Source organism: Chiloscyllium plagiosum, unplaced genomic scaffold (assembly GCF_037043375.1).
Source record: "Chiloscyllium plagiosum isolate Xiang-an unplaced genomic scaffold, Cpla_swu_hap1 HiC_scaffold_12, whole genome shotgun sequence".
NCBI lineage: Eukaryota > Metazoa > Chordata > Chondrichthyes > Orectolobiformes > Hemiscylliidae > Chiloscyllium > Chiloscyllium plagiosum.
The window spans coordinates 21,423,314-21,446,616 of record NW_028270150.1 but is presented as its reverse complement, the minus strand read 5'-3'; the positions used below and the strand labels follow the sequence as shown (position 1 = coordinate 21,446,616).

The following is a 23,303-nucleotide window of genomic DNA, read 5'->3' as shown; positions in this document are numbered from 1 at the left end:
TTAAGATGAGGGTGATGGGCTGGAGAGGTCAGGTCAGGAAGACGATTGCAGGTCAAGAAGGCGGTGCTGAGTCCGAGGGTTGGGACCGAGATAAGGGGGGGGGGGGGGGGCGCGGGAAAAATGAGGAAGCTGGAGAAATCTGCATTCATCTCTTGTGGTTGGAGGGTTCCTAGGCAGAAGATGAGGCAAGCTTCCTCCAGGCGTCGTGTTGCCATGGTCTGGCGATGGAGGCGGCCAAGGACCTGCATGTCCTTGGCGGAGTGGGAGGGGGGAGTTAAAGTGTTCAGCCACGGGGCGGTTGGGTTGGTTGGTGCGGGTGTCCCAGAGGTATTCTCTGAAATGTTCCGCAAGATGACGGCCTGAGACAATGGGTCGGCCGGGGCAGTCAGGTTTGTGGATTTTGGGCAGGAGTGGGGTTGTGGGACTGAGGTTTGAGGCAGTGGATAGGAGATCTCCTGAGGCGATGAGGTTATGGATGGTCTGGGAGATGATGGTTTGGTGGTGGTCTGAATGTAGTCCGGAGTTCAGAGAACACATCTGGGACACCCGCACCAACCAACCCAACCGCCCCTCCCACTCCGCCAAGGACATGCAGGTCCTTGGCCTCCTCCATCGCCAGACCATGGCAACACGACACCTGGAGGAAGAGTGCCTCATCTTCTGCCTAGGAACCCTCCAACCACAAGAGATGAATGCAGATTTCTCCAGCTTCCTCATTTCGCCTCCCCCCACCTTATCTCAGTCCCAACCCTTAGACTCAGCACCACCTTCTTGACCTGCAATCTTCTTCCCGATCTCTCCGCCCCCACCCCCTCTCCGGCCTATCAGCCTCACCTGAACCTCCTTCCAGCTATCGCATTCCCAACGCCCCTCCCCCAAGTCCCTCCTCCCTATCTTTTATCTTAGCCTGCTTGGCACACCCTCCTCATTCCTGAAGGGCTTATGCCCGAAACGTCGATTCTCCTGCTCCTTGGATGCTCCCTGACCTGCTGTGCTTTTCCAGCAACACATTTTTCAGCTGATCTCCAGCATCTGCAGTCCTCACTTTCCTCTGGAACTATGTCAACATCATCATAACTGTATAGCATTGAATAAAACCCACACAATGCAACTACAAAACATAATGATGGCTCAAATGGAGAGTGCCATCATTTGCTCCCCACACGCTAACTTTCTTATTCTCGAGGCCTTCGTTCAGGGGAGGAGGAGGAGGATAAGGATAAGGAGAAGGAAAGGGTCTAACCTGTATACATCATGCTTAATGTCAGAATTCTTCTTCTGGCGTAGACGCTCCGGAGGAAGGTATGCAATCGTACCACAGAAACCATCCAAACTGATGTCTTGTGTATTAGACAATCCATTCCACCTTGCTAATCCAAAGTCTGAAATCTATGCCGAGAGTTTACAAAACAACAATACATTTTTACACTGTATTTAAATTAGGTGTTTCACAGATGCATTAGGAAACAAAATAGGACACCAAGTGAAAAGATGGCATTAGAGCAGATGACCAAAAGCAGTCATTTTCAGGGAGCACCTTGAAAGCAGTGAAGTAACAAGATAAAAAGGGTTAAAGAGGGGATTTTCAGAGTTTAGGCCCTAGGGAGCTAAACACGCAGCAGCTAAAATCAGGAATGTTGCCTTGCCTCATTGGAAGTCAATGTAGGTCAATGTATTATAAAAGAACTGTGGATGCAGAAATCTGAAACAGAAACGGCTACAGAAACTCCACAGGTTTGACAGCATCTGTGGAGAGAAAGCAGAGTTAACACTTCAAGTCCAGCTCTTCAGTGTTGGTCTGTGGGGCAAGTGTTAAATGGAATTTGGCATCAGGACAGGGCAGATGTTTGGACAACCTCAATTCTACACAGCATAGAATGTAAGAGGCCAGCCAGGTGTGCATTAGAATAGTCAGGATCTACAGGTTTGAAGGTAAGCCTAATAGTTTCAACAGCAGATGAGCTGAGGCAGGGATAGATTCAGGCAATATTATGGAGAGTTTCAGCAGCAACAGAAGAACCACTCATGTTCATAAATGATGAATGAAATTAGTTGATATTTCAGCAAAAAGACAGCCCAGATTACCTTTTTCTAAAGTCAATATTAAAATGGAGTCATATAACAGTCTTAAATGAGAGCAATGTCTCGTATGCTAGACTTTTTTCCCTTTTGTCACCATACATTTTAAATGCAAGACACATTGAACATTTTCTGATGTGACAACGGGCAGTGTTTCAACAAAGCAAGCCGTGGAATTGTAAGGTATGGTCAAAATTGGCGATGGTACAGTTATTCTCCTTAGAGAAGAGCAAAGTGGAGATTAAATAGAGATGTTCAGATTTGTGTGGGATTGTAACAGAGAGTAAACGAAGAGGAATCAGGGACAGTCAGTAAGCACGGAGACAGATTTGAGATAGAATCATACAGCATGGAAACAGACCCTCCAGTCCAACTCATCCATGCCAACCAACCAACCAGGTATCCTAAACCAAACTAATCCCACTTGCCTGCATTTGACCCTTATCCCTCTTAATCTAGTGAGGAAATAAGTACATTTCTTTTGAAATATTGAGAGTTGTGATGATCTGGAATCCATTTTTAATACCTTCCAAAATTGGAAATTACTTGAAAAAGGGAAAAATATTGCCAGTTTAAATGAAATAAGATCAGAACAAATGGGATCAAAAGAGTCAACACAGACACAGTGGGACATCTCATGCTCAATAAGAGTAGCCAACAATTTCCCAGGAAGGGTTTTCTCAGTCTCAGCATTACCACTAGGAAAAGTGCTGAGCAGAGACCGGAACAAAAGGAGTGAATCTCAAGCAGTCAATCAAGACTGCTTAACCAGACAGATGACCATCTGCAGAATGATATATGAGGTTAGGTTCCCCAAATGATTCGGTTACACAGCTGGAAACAGCAAGAATGGGATTGGGTTACGTACTGAGAGAAAGGAAAATTGGATTGCTTAACATCATGAGGGAGGAAAAACAAAAGCTTCTGTTAGATCGCCATCAATTACCTTGACATGATGGTGTGCATCCAGAAGTATGTTTGCAGGTTTCAGATCAAGATGTAATAAGGGTGGCGACATACAATGTAGAAAATTCATGCCCACCGCCGTCTCATGGATAATACGGAAACGCAGTTCCCATGGTAACACTTCTGAGGCCAACAGTTTTTCCAAAGATCCAGTCTCCATGTATTCCATAACTAACCCCACTGGATCCTTGCAGATCCCATACACTGGGAGTATGTAGCGGAACTTTGCCATTTCCATCTTCTTAGCTTCATCTAGCAGCTCTGCATTCTCTCTGCAAAACACAAGGAAGGAACAAATACTATTCTGATCTGACACTGGAGTACCACTTGGAAGAGGTGTGATTGAAAACCTCTTTTAAACAAAGAGGTAAAAGTCAGGACTTCAATGCCAGACAGGAATCAATACAAGCTGGTTCACTTTGATTTGTACTTCTCCCAACTTACCTGGTTTTGGTTAACTTCCAGCTAATTCAAAAAAAAAGCTCAAGTACCAAACTCATTTGGCTTGAGAAATGGTGAAGCATAGATTCAACAGAACAATTTTGGGGCTTAAAGGATTAATTTAAAACTAGTTTGAAACTAAATCTTGCATTTCCTCATAAGATTAAGGGTTGATCTAACTTAATGATTTCAGCTGATTAAAGGACTTGATAGGATTGAAAAAAGTATTCCTTCTGGTCAGGAAGTCCAGAGCAAGTGTTTCCAACTTGAAAATTCGCACCAAGCGTTCAGAAAGAGGGTGGATGTCAGGAAGCACCTTTCACATCAGGAGGGAATAGATTTTGGGAATTCTTTCCCCCAAAAACTATACACACTTGATGACACTGAAAAATTACAAATGGGAGACTTTTCTCTGTTTAAGGGATGTAGAAAAATGTAACAAATTATACACAATGTAATTGAATAGTGGAGAGCTCAAATGCAAAAATAGCCTACTCCTGTAGCTATACAACAGAGGAGCAAAGTACTGCAGATGCTGGAATCTGTACTGAAAACAAACAAAAAATGCTGGAGATCACAGGTCAGGCAGCATCCATGGAGAGATAGCACAAGCTAATGTTTCAAGTCTAGATGATTCTCTATCTCACATTAGCTCTGAATAGTCTTCTGCACTCGAAATGTTAGCCTGGGTTTCTCTCCATGGATGCTACCTGATCTGTTGTGATCTCCAGCATTTTGTGTTTCCTATACTACAGAGCTCCGCACAATTAAAATCTTCTCCCATCCAAGCTCAGGCCAGGGCCAGCAGGGAGGCAATAGGGGTTGGAATTGATTAAATAAAAGTTTGCCTTGGCCATTTGTAACGTTAGCCTATAAGCCCCATGCTAAACGAGAGAAGGTAGCCTGCACCATGTATTGAACTGGGCTTTAGCTAATGTGAAAGTAGCTCTGCAACATAAATGTAACCAAATGTTTTACTGGATATGGTACCACTGAGTTTATTGCTGAAATATTCAGAACAAAAAAAAAAGTGTTTCATAGATATTTCTGAATCAACTCGTTCAGACATGTTGTTATGACACACATCTAGAAGAATGCTAACTTTGACCTGGGCGGAAGCACTGACTGTGATGTCACAATTGGATCCTTGATCTCCGATTCAGGAAGAAATGACAAATAGCCACCAAGGTTCTGATCACTATCTCATCACCTCTACTTGATGTTTATAAAAATCATGAGTGGCATAGATAAGGTGAATGACAGGTGTTGCTCCCTCAGGTGAGAGAGTTCAAAACGGTGAGGACACATTTTTAAGGTGAGAGGAGGAAGATTTTAAAAAGGACATGAGAGACAACTTTTTTTTGTACAGAGTGGTTCATGTGTGAAATGAACTGTTAGAGAAAGTGGATGCAGGAACAGTTACAGAATTTAAAAGATATTTGGATAAGTTCATGAATAGAAAAAGGTTTGGAGAGAAGTGGGTCAAGCACAGGCAGGTGGGACTAGTTTAGTTTGGAAGCATGGTCGACGTGGACTGTTCAGAGCAAAAGCTCAGTTTCTGTGCCATTTGACTCTATGACTTTATGAATTTAAAGTCAGTATTAGACCCTGCAATTGTGCTACTGAGATTTCATTGATTTAATCTATCGGGATCCAACATGGAAAACAGCTATAGTATCATGGAACAGTTTACACTTGTAACGTTGCCCCAATACATTGTACAAGAACTGAATCACACTTAAGTTTATAAAAAGTCCATCAAAATATACCGTCCAAATGACATTTTGGAGATAAAGTATTGAGCAAGAACAGTGTCTCCTGTTGACATAATCCAGAGACTGACTGGAGCCAGACGGATAGAAGTTAGATCTCCAAGACAAGATTGCCACATGAAACAAAACACTCATAGCAACTGGAGCTTAACATTCCAGTGAAAAGGAGTCCAATGTAAATTCATCACATCATCATCAGGTGTGTCAGTAAAACGTCTGTATGCCTTCAGCAATTTTTACTCAACCTGTTCTGTAGAGTTGGCAGACCCATTCATTTAGGAAATAATGGAAATATTGTTGTACCCATTCCCATGTTACATTAGCAGTGTAGTTTTCCGTATTGTGCGTAAATGTTTAACAGTGGCCATGCTATTTAGTGCAGATAGCAGGATGCAAGCACTTTGTTTTAGACACAAATATATACCATCAATCACATCCATATTTATGACTCATTCTTTGAAAGAGCTCACAAAGTCTGCTCTTCCAAAATAAACAAGGATCCCTATGGTCTACTTCCAACATCTCCAAAAGCTCTGAAGTTCAGAGATTTGTCAAATCTCTCTTTTGAAGGAACTTGAGGAAGTCTCTGACATGCTCAGACAAACTTTTATGGTCACCAGTTAATGCTTATGGCTGCATTCCACTAGGAACAATTCCCACCACCATGACATTCCAGAGCAAGTGCGTCATCTATACCCAATCACATCTTGAAGTCATTTAACCCAACATTACCTTTTGACTTGCAGAATCTGGGTATGAAGCCTGCTTAGAATAATGGAATACAAGATACTCCGACAATGTGGGTCCTGTGTAGAATGAGATTCGCCAGTTTTCAAATCGCCGTAGGTCACGAATGTCGTTTCTTGATCAAATATCATTACTCGTATGAGATGATACGCAGTCTGTGATTCTCAATATATTGGCTCAAACCAAAGATTGGGCTTTTGTTTTGAAGCTTATTAGCAACACTAACATACTCTGGGGTTTGTGCTTATTGATGTTGCTATGCATTGCATACACATAACAGACTGATTAAACACTACGCTGACTCCATTGTCTGAGAAGATGGACAAGACATTGACTGAGAAGATGAGAGTATATTTATATTCTGACATTATATATCATGATGCTACTTAATTGCACATGCCTGTATAGTCTGAAATCTATTAAAAAACAATAGCCACCTCAGTACAAACAGACCCTCATCTGGCATTAAAATACAGTCCCTACTCAAAAAGGCTACCAGAGAAACATCAGACATCTTCTGAAGATTGGGATAAAGTACATTATCCTGACTTAAAAGGAAGGGACTTTACTTTCTATTTAACATGACCTTGACCTGAGTTCATGATGTTGACACAGGATGCGTGATATTGGAAATATGCCATAGTCCAGCATAAGAGCAAAAGGACTAAGGGATTGGCAGTCAGCTATTTGGCTCCTTGAGCCTTTTTCACTTTTCAATATGAACATGGCTTATCTAATCGAGACCTCAATTCCACTTTCTGCCAGCCTAACATAGCTCTCGACTCCCTTGTAGGTAAAAAAAAAATCTGTCTAACGTTTCCTTGGATACGCTCAATAAAACAGCCTTCATTGTTGCCTGGTTTAGGAAATCCTAAAAGATTCATTGGCTTTCAAAAAGATGAATTTCTCCTGATTTCCTTCAAGTGAGAGATGCTTTATTCTGAAACTGTATCCAATAGTTTTAGATTCACTGCACCCCCGCCCCCTCAAGGGGCAACATCCACTTAGCATCCACCCGGTCAACCTCCATCAGAGTCCTGCATACTTCAAGAAGATCATATCTCCTCATTTGAAACCCCTAATGAGTTTTAGGTCTAGCCTGCTCAACCCTCAGTCACAAATTAATTCTCTTCATGCCAGGAATCAGTTCAGAGAAAGTTCATAAAGTTATCAAAGCAAGTGGGTGGCACGGTGGCACAGTGGTTAGCACTGCTGCCTCACAGCGCCTGAGACCTGGGTTCAATTCCGCCTCAGGCGACTGACTGTGTGGAGTTTACACATTCTCCCAGTGTCTGCGTGGGTTTCCTCCGGATACTCCGGTTTCCTCCCACAGTCCAAAGATGTGCAGGTCAGGTGAATTAGCCATGCTAAATTGCCCGTAGTGTTAGGTAAGGGGTAAATGTAGGGGTATGGGTGGGTTGCGCTTCAGCGGGTCGGTGTGGACTTGTTGGGCCGAAGGGCCTGTTTCCACACTGTAATGTAATCTAAAAAAAAAGTGTATCCTTCCTCAAGGAAAAGGAGACCTCAACTAGAGGAGATTCACATTTACAAAAAAAAATTGCAGGATTCTAATTCAATATAAACTAGATAGAAGATTCTATTTTCCGCTCTCGTGCTGGTCATTTTACCTAGTTCCTACTGGGCTTAGGTTCTGAGTCAACACTGCATAACACACAACATAGATTAGCCAAAATAATGATCACATTCAGAAAGCAATACAAAATAAACCAGTGTGGGTAATGAAGATGTCACTTAGGGACAATAGGATCTAGTGTTCCAAAGCTATATCAGGGAACATTACAATATCGTTGCAAGAAACCCTCAAAATGCAAAGAGAATTACTTCCACATTTTAAATGGAGGAAACCTTCATCCCTTGTTTGGTATCCTACCAATCCCGTACCCACTGCCCACCACAGAAAACAGATCTCCTTTGCGTATCAAGGAACATTGCATGAGTTTTGGGCAGCACAGTGGTTTGCACTGCTGCCTCAGCGCCAGAGACCCTGGTTCAATTCCCGCCTCAGGCGACTGTGTGTGGAGTTTGCACGTTCTCCCCCTGTCTGCGTGGGTTTCCTCCAGGTGCTCTGGTTTCCTCCCACAATACAAAAATGTGTAGGTTAGGTGAATTGGCCACACTAAATTGCCCGTAGTGTTAGGTGAAGGGGTAAATGTAGGGGAATGGGTCTGGGTGGGTTGCACTTTGACGGGTCAGCGTGGACTTGTTGGGCCGAAGGGCCTGCTTCCACACTAAGTAATCTAAAAATATAGATATATTTTATTGGTAATCATTTATAGTTCTGCATCAACTGTTAATGTTCTCATGAAAGATCGCTGATATATGATATCAAATACAGATGCTGTCTGATCAGCTGAGTATTTTGAGCACCTTCTGTTTTTATATCAATGGCGTAAGACTTTTACTTGTGTGAAATGGAGGTAGACGGAGCTTTATTTTTCCTTTGTGGGATGAGGGCATTGCTGGATGGGCCAGCATTTATTGCCTGTCCCTAATTGCCCTTGAGAAGGTGGTGGTGGTGAGCTGCCTTCTTGAATTGCTGCAGTCCACCAAATACAGGCTGAGCCACAATGCCATTAGGGAGGGAATTCAATTCAAATTTAACTGGAATCGTTCTGGTTTCTGTGTTTATTTAACAAAAAAACTCACTTGAATCTGCCATTGGCCATAGAAACTCTGGCCTGCAGAGTGATAATTAACACGGGTTTCCTGCCTCCTGAAAAGTTAAAAAAAAAATCACAACTGAAAAATGTGTTGCTGAAAAGCAGCAACACATTTTTCAGCTCTGATCTCCAGCATCTGCAGTCCTCACTTTCTCCCCCCCAAAAAATCGCAACACTTGGTTTATTTGGAAATAGCTTTCGGAGCACTGCTCTTTCATCAGGTGGTTCCAAATAAACCTGTTGGACTATAACCTGATGTGTGATTTTTAACTTTGCCCACCCCAGTCCAACACCAGCATCTCCAAGTCATGCCTCCTGAAAGTTTTCGATTGACATCAACTGTAAAGTGCCTAGGTGCCTGGTTCAGATGCCCAGGACTCTCACTACAAGTTGTAGATATTAACATTTGATCAGGTGCCAAAGAGTGAATGTTCACTCAAAGAAAGTCATTGTGTTCACACAATATCCCCACTCCATTTATTCAAAGGCCAATTTATTTTTCTTCCTGCTTTTCAGAAGGTTTAATGCTCATGTTACACATCATTGCCCATGATGTGCTCTCATGAAAAGTCAAGTCAGGACCTGGTTTTCAGTAGGAATTTTTCTTTCCCTCATCAAGAACGTATAAATATCAATACAAGTCTTTAACATAATAATATCCCAAGGCAATTCACAAGATTGTTTAGGAGCAGAATTTGATGCCAAGTCACATGAGGAGAGATTAGGTCAGACAACTAAAAGGTATGTTTGAAAAGGATGAGATGCTGAAAGGAAGAAAGTGAAATAGGAGGAGGTGTAGGGAAGGTTCAGGGTTTATACTCCAATCAACTGGAGGCATGTCTGCCAGCAACAAACACGTTTAAAAATCAGGAATGTTGAAGAACTTGGGAGTCTGGCAAACCAACTGTCCAGCCTATAATTCCAACAGCATGGGTTCAATTCCCACACTAGGCCATCATTTATCATTCATGCCTAACTGAGGAATTAATGAGGTAATTAAGAGCCATCCACAGTGGTGCTTATCTGGAGTTACATCTAGGCCAGACCAGATAAGGACAGCAGATTCCCTTCCCTGAAAAAGGATATTAGAGCAGCAGATCGCTTTTTCCAACAAACAACAGTTTATGGTCATTATTTGACCAAAATAATAAATTCAAATTTATTAAAATTCATTTCCGATTCCGTCATCTTCTTTGACAGATTTTGAATCCAGGTCTAGAGTCTCTGGATTAATAGTCTAGTGATGAAACACCATCACTTCTCCCATTGACGTCATGCAATGTTTATCGATGCTTAAGCATTATGCACACACACTTAGGACCCAATTGTGTGTGAAGGATAGGTCTATTATTGTAGGTTACAACTTTACTGCCCATGAAGAAATTACATATTCAGGTCAAGGTGACAAGAATTTGCTCAAATAATGCAAGCAAACCCCATATGAAGAGTAGAGTACACAGTCCGATTACCAGCACAAAAGCGAACCTTCCAAAACAAGAATCAACAGTGCAAGCCAGAGGGAGGAAAATTACAAGAAAATAGTTTGGCCCAGGAACAGACCAACACATAGCTTTCTTCATAGGTGCCACTTTTAAATTCCAGTATAATCATCCAATGTAATGAGAAATACTGTAGGAGCATAATCATCTCCAAGCTATTCACCAACCTAAACTTGAATATATAAATCACCATTCAAGTAGTCCTGAGTGCGCAAAGAATCACAAGGCCAACCACTTTCAGATTATCACTTGTACTCTCTGGCAAATTTGTGTACTGAAAGCCCTGCACTTTGCAGACAGAATGAATTTGTACATGCATATTCAAGAGATCCAGGTAATGTTCTGGGGACTGGAGTTCAAATCCCACTATGGCAATGGTGGAACTTTAATTTAATGTAAATCAGCAATTAAGAGCCTAATGAAAACCACAAATCCATTGCTGTTTGTCGGAAAAACCCAGCTGGTTCACTAATGCCCTTTTGGGAAGGAAACTATCATCCTTACCTGGCCTGGCCTACATGTGAACCAGACCCACAGCAATGTGGTTGACTTTTAACAGTCTGCGCGGCAATTAGGGATGGGCAGCAAATGCTGGCCTAGCCAATGATGCTCTCATTCCATGAATAAATAAAAAAAAATTAGAAGTTATTCTCTGCTGCAGTGCCTTCACCAGTCAGCGCTCACTTGTCAACCAACCAATCAGCACTCTCCTCTTGCAGTCGAAATGCTCAATTTTCCCCTTATATTGAATTCTTGTGAACTATCCTGATAAGTGAGAGACAAAAAGAATTCAACTATAATGTGTCTTTGTCCAGTAATATCACTATCCCTTCTTCAAAGCTGGGCAACAATTTGCCATTTCCTATACAAGGACTCTATTGTTTCAATGGTTGAGAGTGTGGGGCTGGAAAAGCGCAGGTCAGGCAGCACTTGAGGAGCAGGAGAATCGATGTTCCAGCATAAGCCCTTCATTGGTTCAAGCCAATGTCCCACCAGCCCTCCTTAGGGCAATTAGGAATGGACAACGTGCTGCTTCTCAACTACACAGGATGTTATCTAACCAGAACAAAACCCAAGTTGAACCTACTCTGCTCTGGGTCTAACCTACCATTCATGCCCTAGTTTACATGCAGGGGCGATGTTATTTATATATTTCAGGCATCACACACTGCACTTGCACGAGAGAGAAGAGTACCATTACTGATAGACGTCAAGGTAAATGATAAAACAGAATCTCTGCCTCCTAGGCACAACATTCTAATTTGTTTTGCTCCTTTTGCTATTAGGAAGTTTACAATTCCACATTGGCTTTTTGATAGTGAGGAGCATCATTGCTAGTAATGATTATCATTGGGATATTGTGGCTTAGGCAAACATGCCATTATTCCAGTAATAGATCAAATGAATGGTTAGTCCCATCTTCAATCTAATTTGTGAAGACATATAATACATCAACAATAGGAACAAGTATAGAATGTTGCACAATTTTTAATGCCACTGGGCCATTTTACATACTTTTGGTCAGTTTAAGTTATTGGATGATAGCAATTGAATTGGAATAGTAACACCTTGTCTTTGAAATTGCACCTACCTGAATGATATGAAGAATGTATGCAGCTTAATATACATTTACTTGTAGCTGTTTTAGTCACTAGCTTCTATTTTGGTAATCATCAGATAGATCACAGATTCGGCCCATTGATTCCACACCAGGCCTTCATAGAGCATCCCATCTAGAACCATCCCATTCCCGTAACCCTACATTTCTCATAGCTAATCCATCTAACTCACACATCTTGGACTGTGGGAAAAGGAAACCAGAGCACCTGGAGGAAATCCACACAGACGTAGGGAGAACGCCTGTGTGGAATCTGCACAGTCGCTCAAGGATGGAATTGAACCCAGGTCCCTAGAGCTGAGAGGCAGCAGTGCTGACCACTGAGACACTGTGGGAACACTTGGTAAACAGCAAACTTTAAAATAGCACCTCCATGGATGCTGTGATCCCCAGCATTTGTTGTTTTCAGTACAGACTCTAGTGTCTGTAGTAATTTGTTCCCAACAAAATGTTTTGCAATGTAAAATGTGACTTTTCCAGTGTCGATTTAGATCCAGGTTTCCCATCAACCTCTTAGCATACTCCATAACCCACAGCAAGTACTCACAGAACACCTGCAAATGAACTAAAAAAATTCACAGGTGCACTGACAAACAAGACCTGACATCAAGTCACACAAGATGATTAATAAAAGCAGGTGAACAAAAGCTTGATCCAAGAGGTGGATTTTGAAGAGAGTGTCTTAAAAGGGAACAAGGAGAGATGACACTGTTTAGGTGGGAATTTCAGCACACTACCACCTACTCAGCTAAGGGCTTGTTACCAACAGTACAGCAATTAAAATCAGCAGGTTTTAAGTTGTTTGAAATTCAGAAGATCACAGAAGCCTCAAAAGGGTGTTGCTCTGAAGGATGTTATAAAGCGAGGCCAGAAAGTAATTTAAAAACAAGGATTCAAATTTTACAAGTCCAAGTATTGCCTAATCAGGAGACAATGTTGCTCAGTGGTAATGAGTCGGAGTTATAGATTATTACAGATTCCTTTGTTAGATCATGAAAATTAAAGTTTCAAACTGTCAAACCAACATACATGCCCACCAGTGCCCTCAGTTAGTAGCCCACACACCTCAGAGTCAGAGGTCCGGGCTTAAGTTCCGCTTCAAAGACTGGAGCAGAAAATCGAAGTGAGATGCTCCAGGAAGTGCTGCACCATTGACTGTTATCTTTCAGGCAAGACATTAAACTGACACTGCATTATGATGGAAGGTGAATAAATTGAGAGATCAATTTTGAAATTTGGATTATAGTAAAAAGCAAAAATAGGTATGTGTAACATATGAAGATTGTTCTGTGCTTACTTTCAAAATAAAAAGGTCAGAAAGTCTCTCTGAAACAGTGACATAACCATATTAGTTCTAAGACAACATGTTACTGCCATCAAGTCTCGGGAAACCCTCAGAACGTATAAAGGGTTTATACAGTGTAAACACATTGAGCCATTAGTTTTGTTTTCAATTAATTTCAGGAAACACAGGGGTCTTACTTGAGAAGAATCAAGTGTGGAGTTCAGACTTGAGTTTTAGTTTTCTCCTCCAGCAGAGTTTAGTTCAGTTCAGTTCAGTTCAATGGAAAGAAATCACTGCAGTACCAGTGTTTATTACCAAGTTTATGCAACTTTCAATAGATCCTCAGGATAATAGAAAGAAAGCTCAGAATTATGAAAGGTTAATGCTGTGAGACTTGAACAGAATTGAAAATTGTCCTGACAGTTTAAAAGAAACTAGGAGAAATTTTAAAAGTTGAAATAGGAGCATATGTCCTCTTAAGAGGAGTCATGGATAGTTTTGGGAGATAGGTTGAAAATCTGTTTAAATATTTGCGTTAAAATATATATTATGTAGAGCTTAAGTTTATTTCATGATGAAGAAAACAAACTATATCCTGTTGTTAAAGAACAATTGTAGTTTTGAGTGAGTGTTTCATAGAATCCCTACAGTGCAGAAACAAGCTATTTGGCCCATCAGGTCTGCAGTGACCCTCCAAACAGCACATGACCCAGACCCAGCTCCACACTATCACTGTTGAAATGAAGTCAGAGGCCAACATCCCATCACCAAATCACCCTTTATTTACACATGGAGTCCTTGACACTGACCCAGCTTCCTCAGAACCAGCACTGAGTGAACAGAACCTCTGATCCTCTTGTTGTTTCTCCTCATTACCAAGTCACCCTTTATCTATGTGTGCACAGTACACGGATTGTGGCCAGCCAGCTTGCAGTCAGTCCCTCAAGTTGGGAGACTCAATCTCCTTTTTAAGCATCCTTGCTTTAGTATACAGTGGCTCAGGAAAAAAGTTAAGCTCCTATTAACTGAAAAAAGCTGTCAGGAAAATTACTCATTGCTTTTCATCTGCTCCAATGTCATTTGCCCAGATAAAATAACGCATCATTTCCACATATTGGGCCCTGGCTTCGATGGCTGGATTGAATGAGCCAAACTTCCCAAATAATGGCATGATGCCAGAAATGCTTACCCCAAATCAAAGATGACTGTTGCAAAGGAATGTGCTTTCTCTTGCCACCATTGAAATGACTCCACAGGAGGGACGGTATTGCATCACTAAATCACCCTTTATATGTAGAATCTCTTGACACTCCTGTTTATTTTTTTTCCCCCTGTTCTTTTTTTTAAATCCCCCAGTACCCATGTCATGTGTGTGCAGATTTCGGACACAGTGAAAAACAACATGTAAATCTTTATTTATATTCCACCACCAGAAAGAAAGGAAACACCCGAGTGGCCAGTGACAAGCATTGCCCTTCTCGGAGGGCAACATTCCTGTTTATCTGTCAGCCAGGGCTCCCTGGATTGTTGGACCAGGTTAACAACCCCAGAGAACTTATATTCTGTGAGGTCCACTTGGCCAACCTGTTCAAATCACTATACCTGTAACCCCCTATTTACCATGGAAACTCATCTAGCCTCTACAATCAATCCTGGTTCCTTGGTGCAGTATCAACAATGCTAACCACCAAGCTGTCCTGCTAGTCACTATCCGCAACTAACCACAATGAACTGAGCAGAAAGAAAATCCATGGGTGGCATGGTGACTCAGTGGTTAGCACTGCTGCCTCGCAGCACCAGAGACCTGGGTTCAATTCCAGCCTTGGCAGCTGTCTGTGTGGAGTTTGCACATTTTCCCAGTGTCTGCATGGGTTTCCTCCCACAGTCCAAAGATGTGCAGGTTAGGCGAATTGGCCATGCTAAATTGCCCATTGTGTTCAGGAATGTGTAGATTAGGTGCATTGGTCCAGGGTAAGTGTGGGTTAATGGGGTAGGGGAATGGGTCTGGGTGGGTTACTCTTCAGAGGGTTGGTGTGAACTTGGACTGAAGGGCCTGTTTCCACACTGTAGGGTTATATATCTGGTTATTATCATCATGTTGCTATCTGTGGGAGTTTATACTGCACAAAGTTTGCAGTGCTTTCTACTTTGTGTTTTAAAAGTAATTTATTGATTGTAAGTATTGGGACATCCTGAGTTTGTGACTGGCATTACGTAAAGAATGAGTTAAGAGGTCAGGCCATTGATTAGGCCAATTTTAGAATACTGCATTTGATCTGGTCACCTTTCTATAGGTAAATGTTGTGAAATTTGAAAGGATTCATAAAAGATTTACAAGGATGCAGCCAGGGTTGAAGGGTTTGAGCTATAGGGAGAGGCTGAATAAGGTGGGGCTGTTTTCCCTGGAGTGTCAGGGGCTGCGGGGTGACCTTATTGGAGGTTTATAAGATCATGAGGGGCATGGGTAGGGTAAATAGACTGTGTATTCCCCACCCCCAAGTACAGGAGTCCAAAACTGGCGGACATAGGTTTACGAGAGGAGGGACCCAAGGGGCAACTTTTTCATGCAGAGGGTGCTGAGTGTATGGAAGTGGAGGAGGCTGGTACAATTACAGCATTTAAAAAGGCATCTGGATGGGTATATGAATAGGAAGGTTTCAGTGGGATATGGGCCAAATGCTGGCAAATGAGACGAGATTAATTTAGGATATGTGGTCAGCACGGATATGTTGGACCGAAGGATCTTTTTCCATGCTGTATGTCTCAGACTCTAAATAAATCAGACATTATGATGTTTATGAACATGGAATTTGAAGAAGCCTTTGAAATTGGGAAACTTTTACAATTTGTAATAGGACTTTTTTTTTTGCTGCTGCACTTACAATTCTGGGATTAATTTTGCACCATTTTGAGCCAGCATAATTTCATAAAAATTGCCTGAATTAATCCTGGGACAGTCATTGTCACAAACTGAGGGTTATTCAGGCAGGCAATGCATTGAGAGTGCAATAAGGGACTAGTGCAGGAAATGGAGATTAGCACATTTAGTGGCAATTTTGTTGATGCAGACACGATCAGCCAACAGGCCTTTTCAGCCCCAATGAATCTATAAATGACATTTGATTTAAATTTCTTCAATGTTTCCCACCCTGATTTTCTTTGTCTTAGGATACACATGTTCAGGAGATGTATCCATCTAGCATTGTTAACAGTCTAGTAGTGTTTATTTATCTTTCAGATTAGCCACCACAATCACAAGATAAAACCTTACTCCTCATTCACTCCCCCGCAGTGTTACATAAATGCAAATCATTGTTGGTAGCTATTGCTTTGGCTTAAAAAGCACACTTGACAGCAGCAAACCCTCCCATTAACCATTGATCCACTTCTGTACTTATACAAACACCTCCCTGTCACAAACAGCACTTAACTCTTGGAACTGGGCCAAGGGCACCATCTTGCCCACATGTAAATATTGCCAACGGCACACCAAGAACTTTGCAGATATCCTTGATGTGATTGCATCAAATTGGCTTTTGACTGCAGTGTGGCTGGTAATCAACAGCAGTCACGCACAGTTTACTAAGTAGCAGCCACCCAGAGATGTAAGTGACATACTTCCTGTTCCAACATGCCTAACTCTTCCCACATATAACTTTGGCTGCCATTCCTCAACTCAACCTGCTCAAGTGGAGCCAGTTCATTTGCACATTGGAATTAACATTGTTAAAAATCTTAGATCCAATATGAATCAATTAATAAAGGCATCAATGTAAAAGAGAAACTCAACAGTGAGTTTATACCAAATTCTGAAATAAGTTTGAGGCACAGGGATAGTGTCCCTACCTCTGAGCTTAAAGGTCTGTGTTCAATGCCCATCTGCCCCTGAAGATGTCATAACACATCTGAATGGGTTGGTTAAGAAATAACTGCTATCCACCAAAAATTCCAAGTAGTCTGGCTAATTAGCATCAAAGATTTAAAAGCCAAAAGGGCTCTGTGGCGCAGTGATTCTGTCTCTATATGTGGACCAAGAGGCCCAGGTTCAGCTCCCACTAGCTCCAGAGACGTGCAACAACATCTCTGAACAGGTTGATGAAAAAACATCTATCGATACCAAATTTCAAAGAAGTTTTGTGGTACAGTGTTGAGTCACTACCTCTGGGCCAGAAAATCTAGTTTCAAGTCCCACTTTTCCCAGAAGTTTGGCATAAGACAACTTCTTGATTAGTAAGGGAATCAATGGTTACAGGGAAAGAGCAGAATAGTGGATGCGAGGAATGTTGGATCCGCCGTGAACATATTGAATGGCGGACCATGGTCAAGGAGTTGAACAACCTACTTCCATTCCTATTTCTTATGTTTGAATAGGTTGATTAAAATAAATGATGCCAAATTTCATCCTAACTTAGAATTCTAGAGGTCTCCAGTATAGGAAAGGTCCTTTGACCAATCAAGTTTATACTGACCAAATATTGCTTCAATGTAACCAGTATCATGTCACAATTCTTTAAAAGTGGAATCAGGGGTGGACAGGGTGGTGAAGGAGGTGTTTGAACATTTGCCTTCATTGGTCAGACCATTGAGTACATGAGTTGGGACATGTTGCAGCCAGGCAGGATATTGAGGAGGCCACTGTTAGAATACGGTGTACAATTCTGGTCATCCTTCTATAGGAAAGATATTGTTAACTGGAGGGGGTGCAGAAGATGTTGCCAGGACATCTGCACAGACCGACTATCCTAAATTAATCTAGTCCAAAATTTGCCAAGATTTGGCCTATATTCGTCTAAACCCTTCCTATTTACATACCAATCCAGATGCCTTTCAAATATTGCAATTCTACTTGCCTCCACCACCTCCACTGGCAGCTCATTCCATATACACACCACCCTCTGCATGACAAAGTTGTCCTTTTTAAATCTTTCCCCTCTTACCTTAAACCTTTGCCCTCTAGATTTGGATTCCTGTACCCTGGGGAAGAGACCTTGGCTATTCACCCGATCTATGCCTCATGATTTTATAAACCTCAAGAGAGTCATCCCTCAGTCAACGCTCCAGGGAAAATAGCCCCAGCCTATTTGGCCTCTCCCTCTGGCTCAAACCCTCCAATCTGGCAACATCTTTTTGAATGTTTCAATTAAACCACCTAAACTCCAGCAGATGAGCTTCACCTCTCCAACTTTTCCTCATAACAGAACATCTCCAATCCTCTTACTCTCATTGGACATTCTAGTCTTACCTATTGGCTTACTCTTAGATTTGCACTCTCTAAATCTTTGTTTTCCAAACAGCCTATCATTTTCTGTATCAATACCTTTCTCATTGACCTTGACTCAGAATTTGATCTCCACCATTTAGTTTACTGTTCTCTCCACTTTCCCAGTTGTGGCTTGTAAGGACATCTTCCTGAGCGGAGTGTTAAATGAACAGCACCTAATGCTAGTGCCCCACCAACCAGAAGTCGCTTCTCACACCACAGTCATTAAACCATGCATGCTCTAATCTGACTTCTGATCTCTCCTCAGCAACCATCCAAACTCCAGCCAGACTCTGCCCCAAAATCAGTATACACGTGATTCAGAGAGGTGTATAGTGCACGTGCATCACTGTCAAACAGCCATTCTGAAGGAATCCCACTCTGTAGACCAAAACTTGCCAGTTGCAGTTCATATTTCAATTGGTTACTATTTTAAAGACAACTAATGATCTCCAAACAAAAATGAGAAACAGCCTGTTAAATTGTGCAATAAATATTGACAGTGCCACTGAAAGATTTGGGTTTTACTCTCTTCTTAGTGGCTGTGGAACTTTTGAGGAACTCTTAAGCAAACAGCAGTCAATTTTACGATCTAGGTATTGAGTTGTATTAATGTAGACTAATCAATTAAATAGATTAGGGATGCACAGGCATTATATTTACATGTTATAAATGGGCAGAACTCAGTTGGCTAGTTCTTTAGCCAGAGAATAGTGGTCCTTTAGTGACAGCCAACTCATGTGGTGAGCGTGGAATTTCTTCCATGGTGAGCAAAGGTTTATGGCAGACATCACCTCACACATCAATGGGAGGTCTCCAGTTATGTAAAGTAGGTCAATGTGACTCTATGGAGAGAAAGTGAGGTCTGCAGATGCTGGAGATCAGAGATGGAAATGTGTTGCTGGAAAAGCGCAGCAGGTCAGGCAGCATCTAGGGAACAGGAGAATCGACGTTTCGGGCATTAGCCCTTCTTCAGGAATGAGGAAAGTTGGTCCAGCAGGCTAAGATAAAAGATAGGGAGGAGGGACTTGGGGGAGGGGCGTCGGAAATGTGATAGGTGGAAAGAGGTCAAGGTGAGGGTGATAGGTCAGACTGGGGTGGGGGCGGAGAGGTCGGGAAGAAGATTGCAGGTTAGGAAGGCGGTGCTGAATTTGATGGATTTGACTGAGACAGGCTGGGGGGAGGGGAAATGAGGAAACTGGTGAAATCCGAGTTCATCCCTTGTGGTTGGAGGGTTCCTAGCCGGAAGATGAGGCGTTCTTCCTCCAACCGTCATTTCGCTGTGGTCTGACGATGGAGTCCAAAGACCTGCATATCCTTGGTGGAGTGGGAGAGGGAATTGAAATGTTGAGCTACAGGGTGGTTGGGTAGGTTGGTCCAGGTGTCCCAGAGGTGTTCTCTGAAACGCTCTGCAAGAAGGCGGCCTGTCTCCCCAATATAGAGGAGGCCACAATGTGACTCTATGGGCTAGTTCTGATCACCCAAGGGTCTTTGTCCAATTACAAAGTTTCTAATTTGTCTGTCCCAAGTGATTATCTGGCTACGGGTAGGGAGTGGGGAATATCACGTTGCATTTGGTCGATCATAATTCTGTAGAATGGTCTTTCACCATCAACCATTTTCTTATTGTTTGTCAGTAGAGAAGACAGCACCAAAAGCAGTCTGCCCTTTTTGAAAAGCCTGATAATTTTCTCTTTAAAAAGTTATTAGCAAATACGTGAAGATAATATTCTACCTTCCTTTGCCAACTGCAAAATGTAAAATGCACCTCCATGAGTTTAGAATTTTTTCTTGGAGTGTAAATTTTTCATGAAATTATAAAAGATTTTCACTGCATTCAATCTAATTCTTTTCACATACAAAGTTTCAATTATTTGTTCCATGAAAGCACAATGACTGCTGGATGAATACAGGGAGAGGGGTAGGTCTTGGCCCATCAAGCTTGTTCCTCAGTTCAATTATCTCATCCAGTTCATAAATATCCTTTAAGGGAAGGAAAATTGTCATCCTCACCTGGTGTGGCCTACATGTCACTGCTGATTGGTTAGCTCAGATGGCTGGGTGGCTAGTGGAATAATGATATAACAGCATATAATTAAAGATGAGGGAAAGCCAATTTCAATCTGAGAATAGATCTAGCATCTGTAAATTGGAAACTAACATTGACAGGCAAAATTGTGACTATAACCCATGGAACAACAGGGACAGCAGCAGCGTTGATATGAATTTGACAAGTGGTAGGAACAGAATTGTTCATGGCTGAGGTTACCATGAAAGTCCTGCCTTCTCAACCTCTCTCCGTGCCTGCTGATGACCCTCAGGTTAAACCACCACCAGTTGTCTCCTTCAAATGAGAGCGCAGTTCTACGGTCTGATACACCGATGGCAAAGTTACCTTCTACATGTCACTCCAGACCCACCAGAATTGTCGTTGACTCTTAACTGACCTCTGCAATAAATGCTGACCTCGGCAATCATGTCCAATCCCCATAAATGAATGGCAATAAAAAAAAAGCATTAACACATCAGAAAAAATACCCTGCTGGAGGGAAACCCACATCATGATGGCAACAGTGTGATCCAAACGGACTCCATTGAAATGACTGGATGTTACGAGGGGTAATCTTAAGCATTGCTGGAGGCAAAAGGACCCTGCAGGAAGCAAACTCACATCACCAGGTATGCTACCCCTGGATTTACAATCAAACTGTTGAGTCATGTTGACCATGAAAGGGACTTCTGTAACAAGTCAAACCTAGAGCTTCTGGTTCAGAGATATGCAGAACACTGCATCAATAGACTTTCAATTAAAAGGTTTAAAGAATTAAAACAGAAATAAAAATTGTCGTCAAAATTCAGCCAGTCTGGCAGCACTTGTGAAGAGGAATCAGTTAACATTTCAGGTCCAGTGATCCTTCATCAGAACCGATCCTGAAACATTAACTCTGAGTTCTCTCCACCTAGGTGCTGCCAGACCTGCTGAGACTTTACAGCAATTTCTGTTTCGGATTTCCAGTATCCGCAGTTCTCAGTTTTCTCTTTGAAAAAGGATTAAAGACCTAAAAAAGAGGTTTGGTTGAGTTGAGAATACAGATGGGCGGTACCCAAATTGGAAGGAAGTGAGTGACTGAAGATATCCCTCCATGATACAGTCCACTTGAAAAGGAACAATCTAGTCTAAACATAATTAAAATGGAGGAAAGTCAATTTCAATCGGAGAATAGATCCGGCATCGTTAAATTGGAAACTAACATTGATAGGCAAAATTGTGCGGAGAAAGTGAGGACTGCAGATGCTGGAGATCAGGAATTCCTGAAGAAGGGCTCATGCCCGAAATGTCGATTCTCCTGCTCCTTGGATGCTGCCTGACCTGCTGCGCTTTTCCAGCAACACATTTTCAGCTCAGGCAAAATTGTAACTATAACCCATGGAACAACAGGGACAGCAGCAGCGTTGATATGAATTTGACAAGTGGTAGGAACAGAATTGTTTATGGTCTTTTCTCAGGCTAGTATACAATGGGACCCTTGACAGAATGCCTTTAGAACATCTGTTTTTTTTTCATCCTCATGAATGACTAAACGCGATTTGGGTAGTTTGGAAATTTTCAGAGAACTTGGAAGTAGCAAAATGCACAGATGATAGTGACAGACTTCAAAAATGACATGAACAGCCAAAAGGAATGGGTGGAGACACGGCTGATAAAACAATATTTTCAAAATAAAGTTTTATTCATTCACTGGACTGGTTAGGCCAGCAGTTATTGCCAGTCCCTAGTTTCTCTTATGAAGGTGGTGCGGATTGACCCACACTGCCCTTAGGGAGGGAATTCCAGGACTTTGACCCAGCCACATTGAAGGAACAGCAATGCATTTTCAAGTAAAGATGGTGAGCCTCATGGAGGAGAACTTGCAGGTGGTGCTCCCCTGTATTTGCTGCCCTTGTCCTTCTAGATGGAAAGGGGTTATAGGTTCAGAAAGTGCTGTCTGAAGAGTTTTGGCAAGTTTCTGCAGTGCACCTTATAGATGACACACACTGCTGTTACTGAGTGTTGGTGGTGAAGGGAGTCTATGTTTGCAGATTTGGTACCAATAAAGCAGTCAGCTTTGTGCTGGATGGTGTCAAGCTTCTTGAGTGTTGTTGGAGCATCCAGGCACGCGTGACATATTCCATCACCAATCCTGACTTGTGCCTTGTAGATGGTGGACAGGCTTTGGAGAGTCAGGGGTGTGTTACTTGCTGAAGATTTCCCAGCCTCTGAGAAGTAATTAATTTTGGTAGAAAAAAAAAAGAGACAATATAAATAAACAGAGTCAAATTTGTGATGTAGGACCCAAATTATCCATATACATGTATGTGTACAACTTAAAAGGTGGCAGGACAGGATGAGAAAGATTAATAGTGCACACTGGATCTCATGCTTCACAAATAGAACAATAGAGTAGAAAGCAAGAGGGTTATGGTGAACCTGTATAACACACTATACAGGATTGTGGATGGCATACTTTAGGACCAATCTAAACACACGAGAGGTTGCAGTCAAGGTCAACGAGAATGTCTCCAAGGATTCCACTGGAGGGACTTCAGTGACTGGGACAGATTGGAAAGGTTGGAACAGTTTCCCTTAAAGAAATTAAGGTTGAAAGGATATTTGATAGAAAAGGGTTATATAAAAAAAAAGAGGTGTCTGTAGAGTGCAGTAGTTGAGAACCTGAAGATACTGACTAAAATGTTAAGAGAACCATTGATAACAGGAAGAAACATTGTTTTAAGGCAGCAAGTGGTTATGATCAGGAATGCACTGAGTGTGGTGGACGCAGGCTTTGAAAATGGTACTAGATAATTATCTGAAAAAGAATGAATTTTCCAGGCTTCTGCAAAAAAAAAAACAGGAATACACCAGCGCAGTACAGGCCCTTCGTGTCGCACTGAAGTGTGAAACCAATCTCATGCCC

General features: G+C 42.0%; 1 protein-coding gene across 1 annotated transcript in view; it reads right to left on the bottom strand.

Moving 5' to 3' along the window:
* Window positions 1-23,303, bottom strand: part of ripk4 (receptor-interacting serine-threonine kinase 4) — a 56,219-nt gene that overhangs the window by 13,887 nt on the left and 19,029 nt on the right. Inside the window, exons 2-3 of the mRNA XM_043701376.2 lie at window positions 3,026-3,317; window positions 1,244-1,389 (exon numbers count right to left, since the gene is read on the bottom strand). Of these exons, the coding sequence (XP_043557311.2) occupies window positions 1,244-1,389; window positions 3,026-3,317 (438 nt within the window). The remainder of the gene's footprint in view (window positions 1-1,243; window positions 1,390-3,025; window positions 3,318-23,303) is intronic.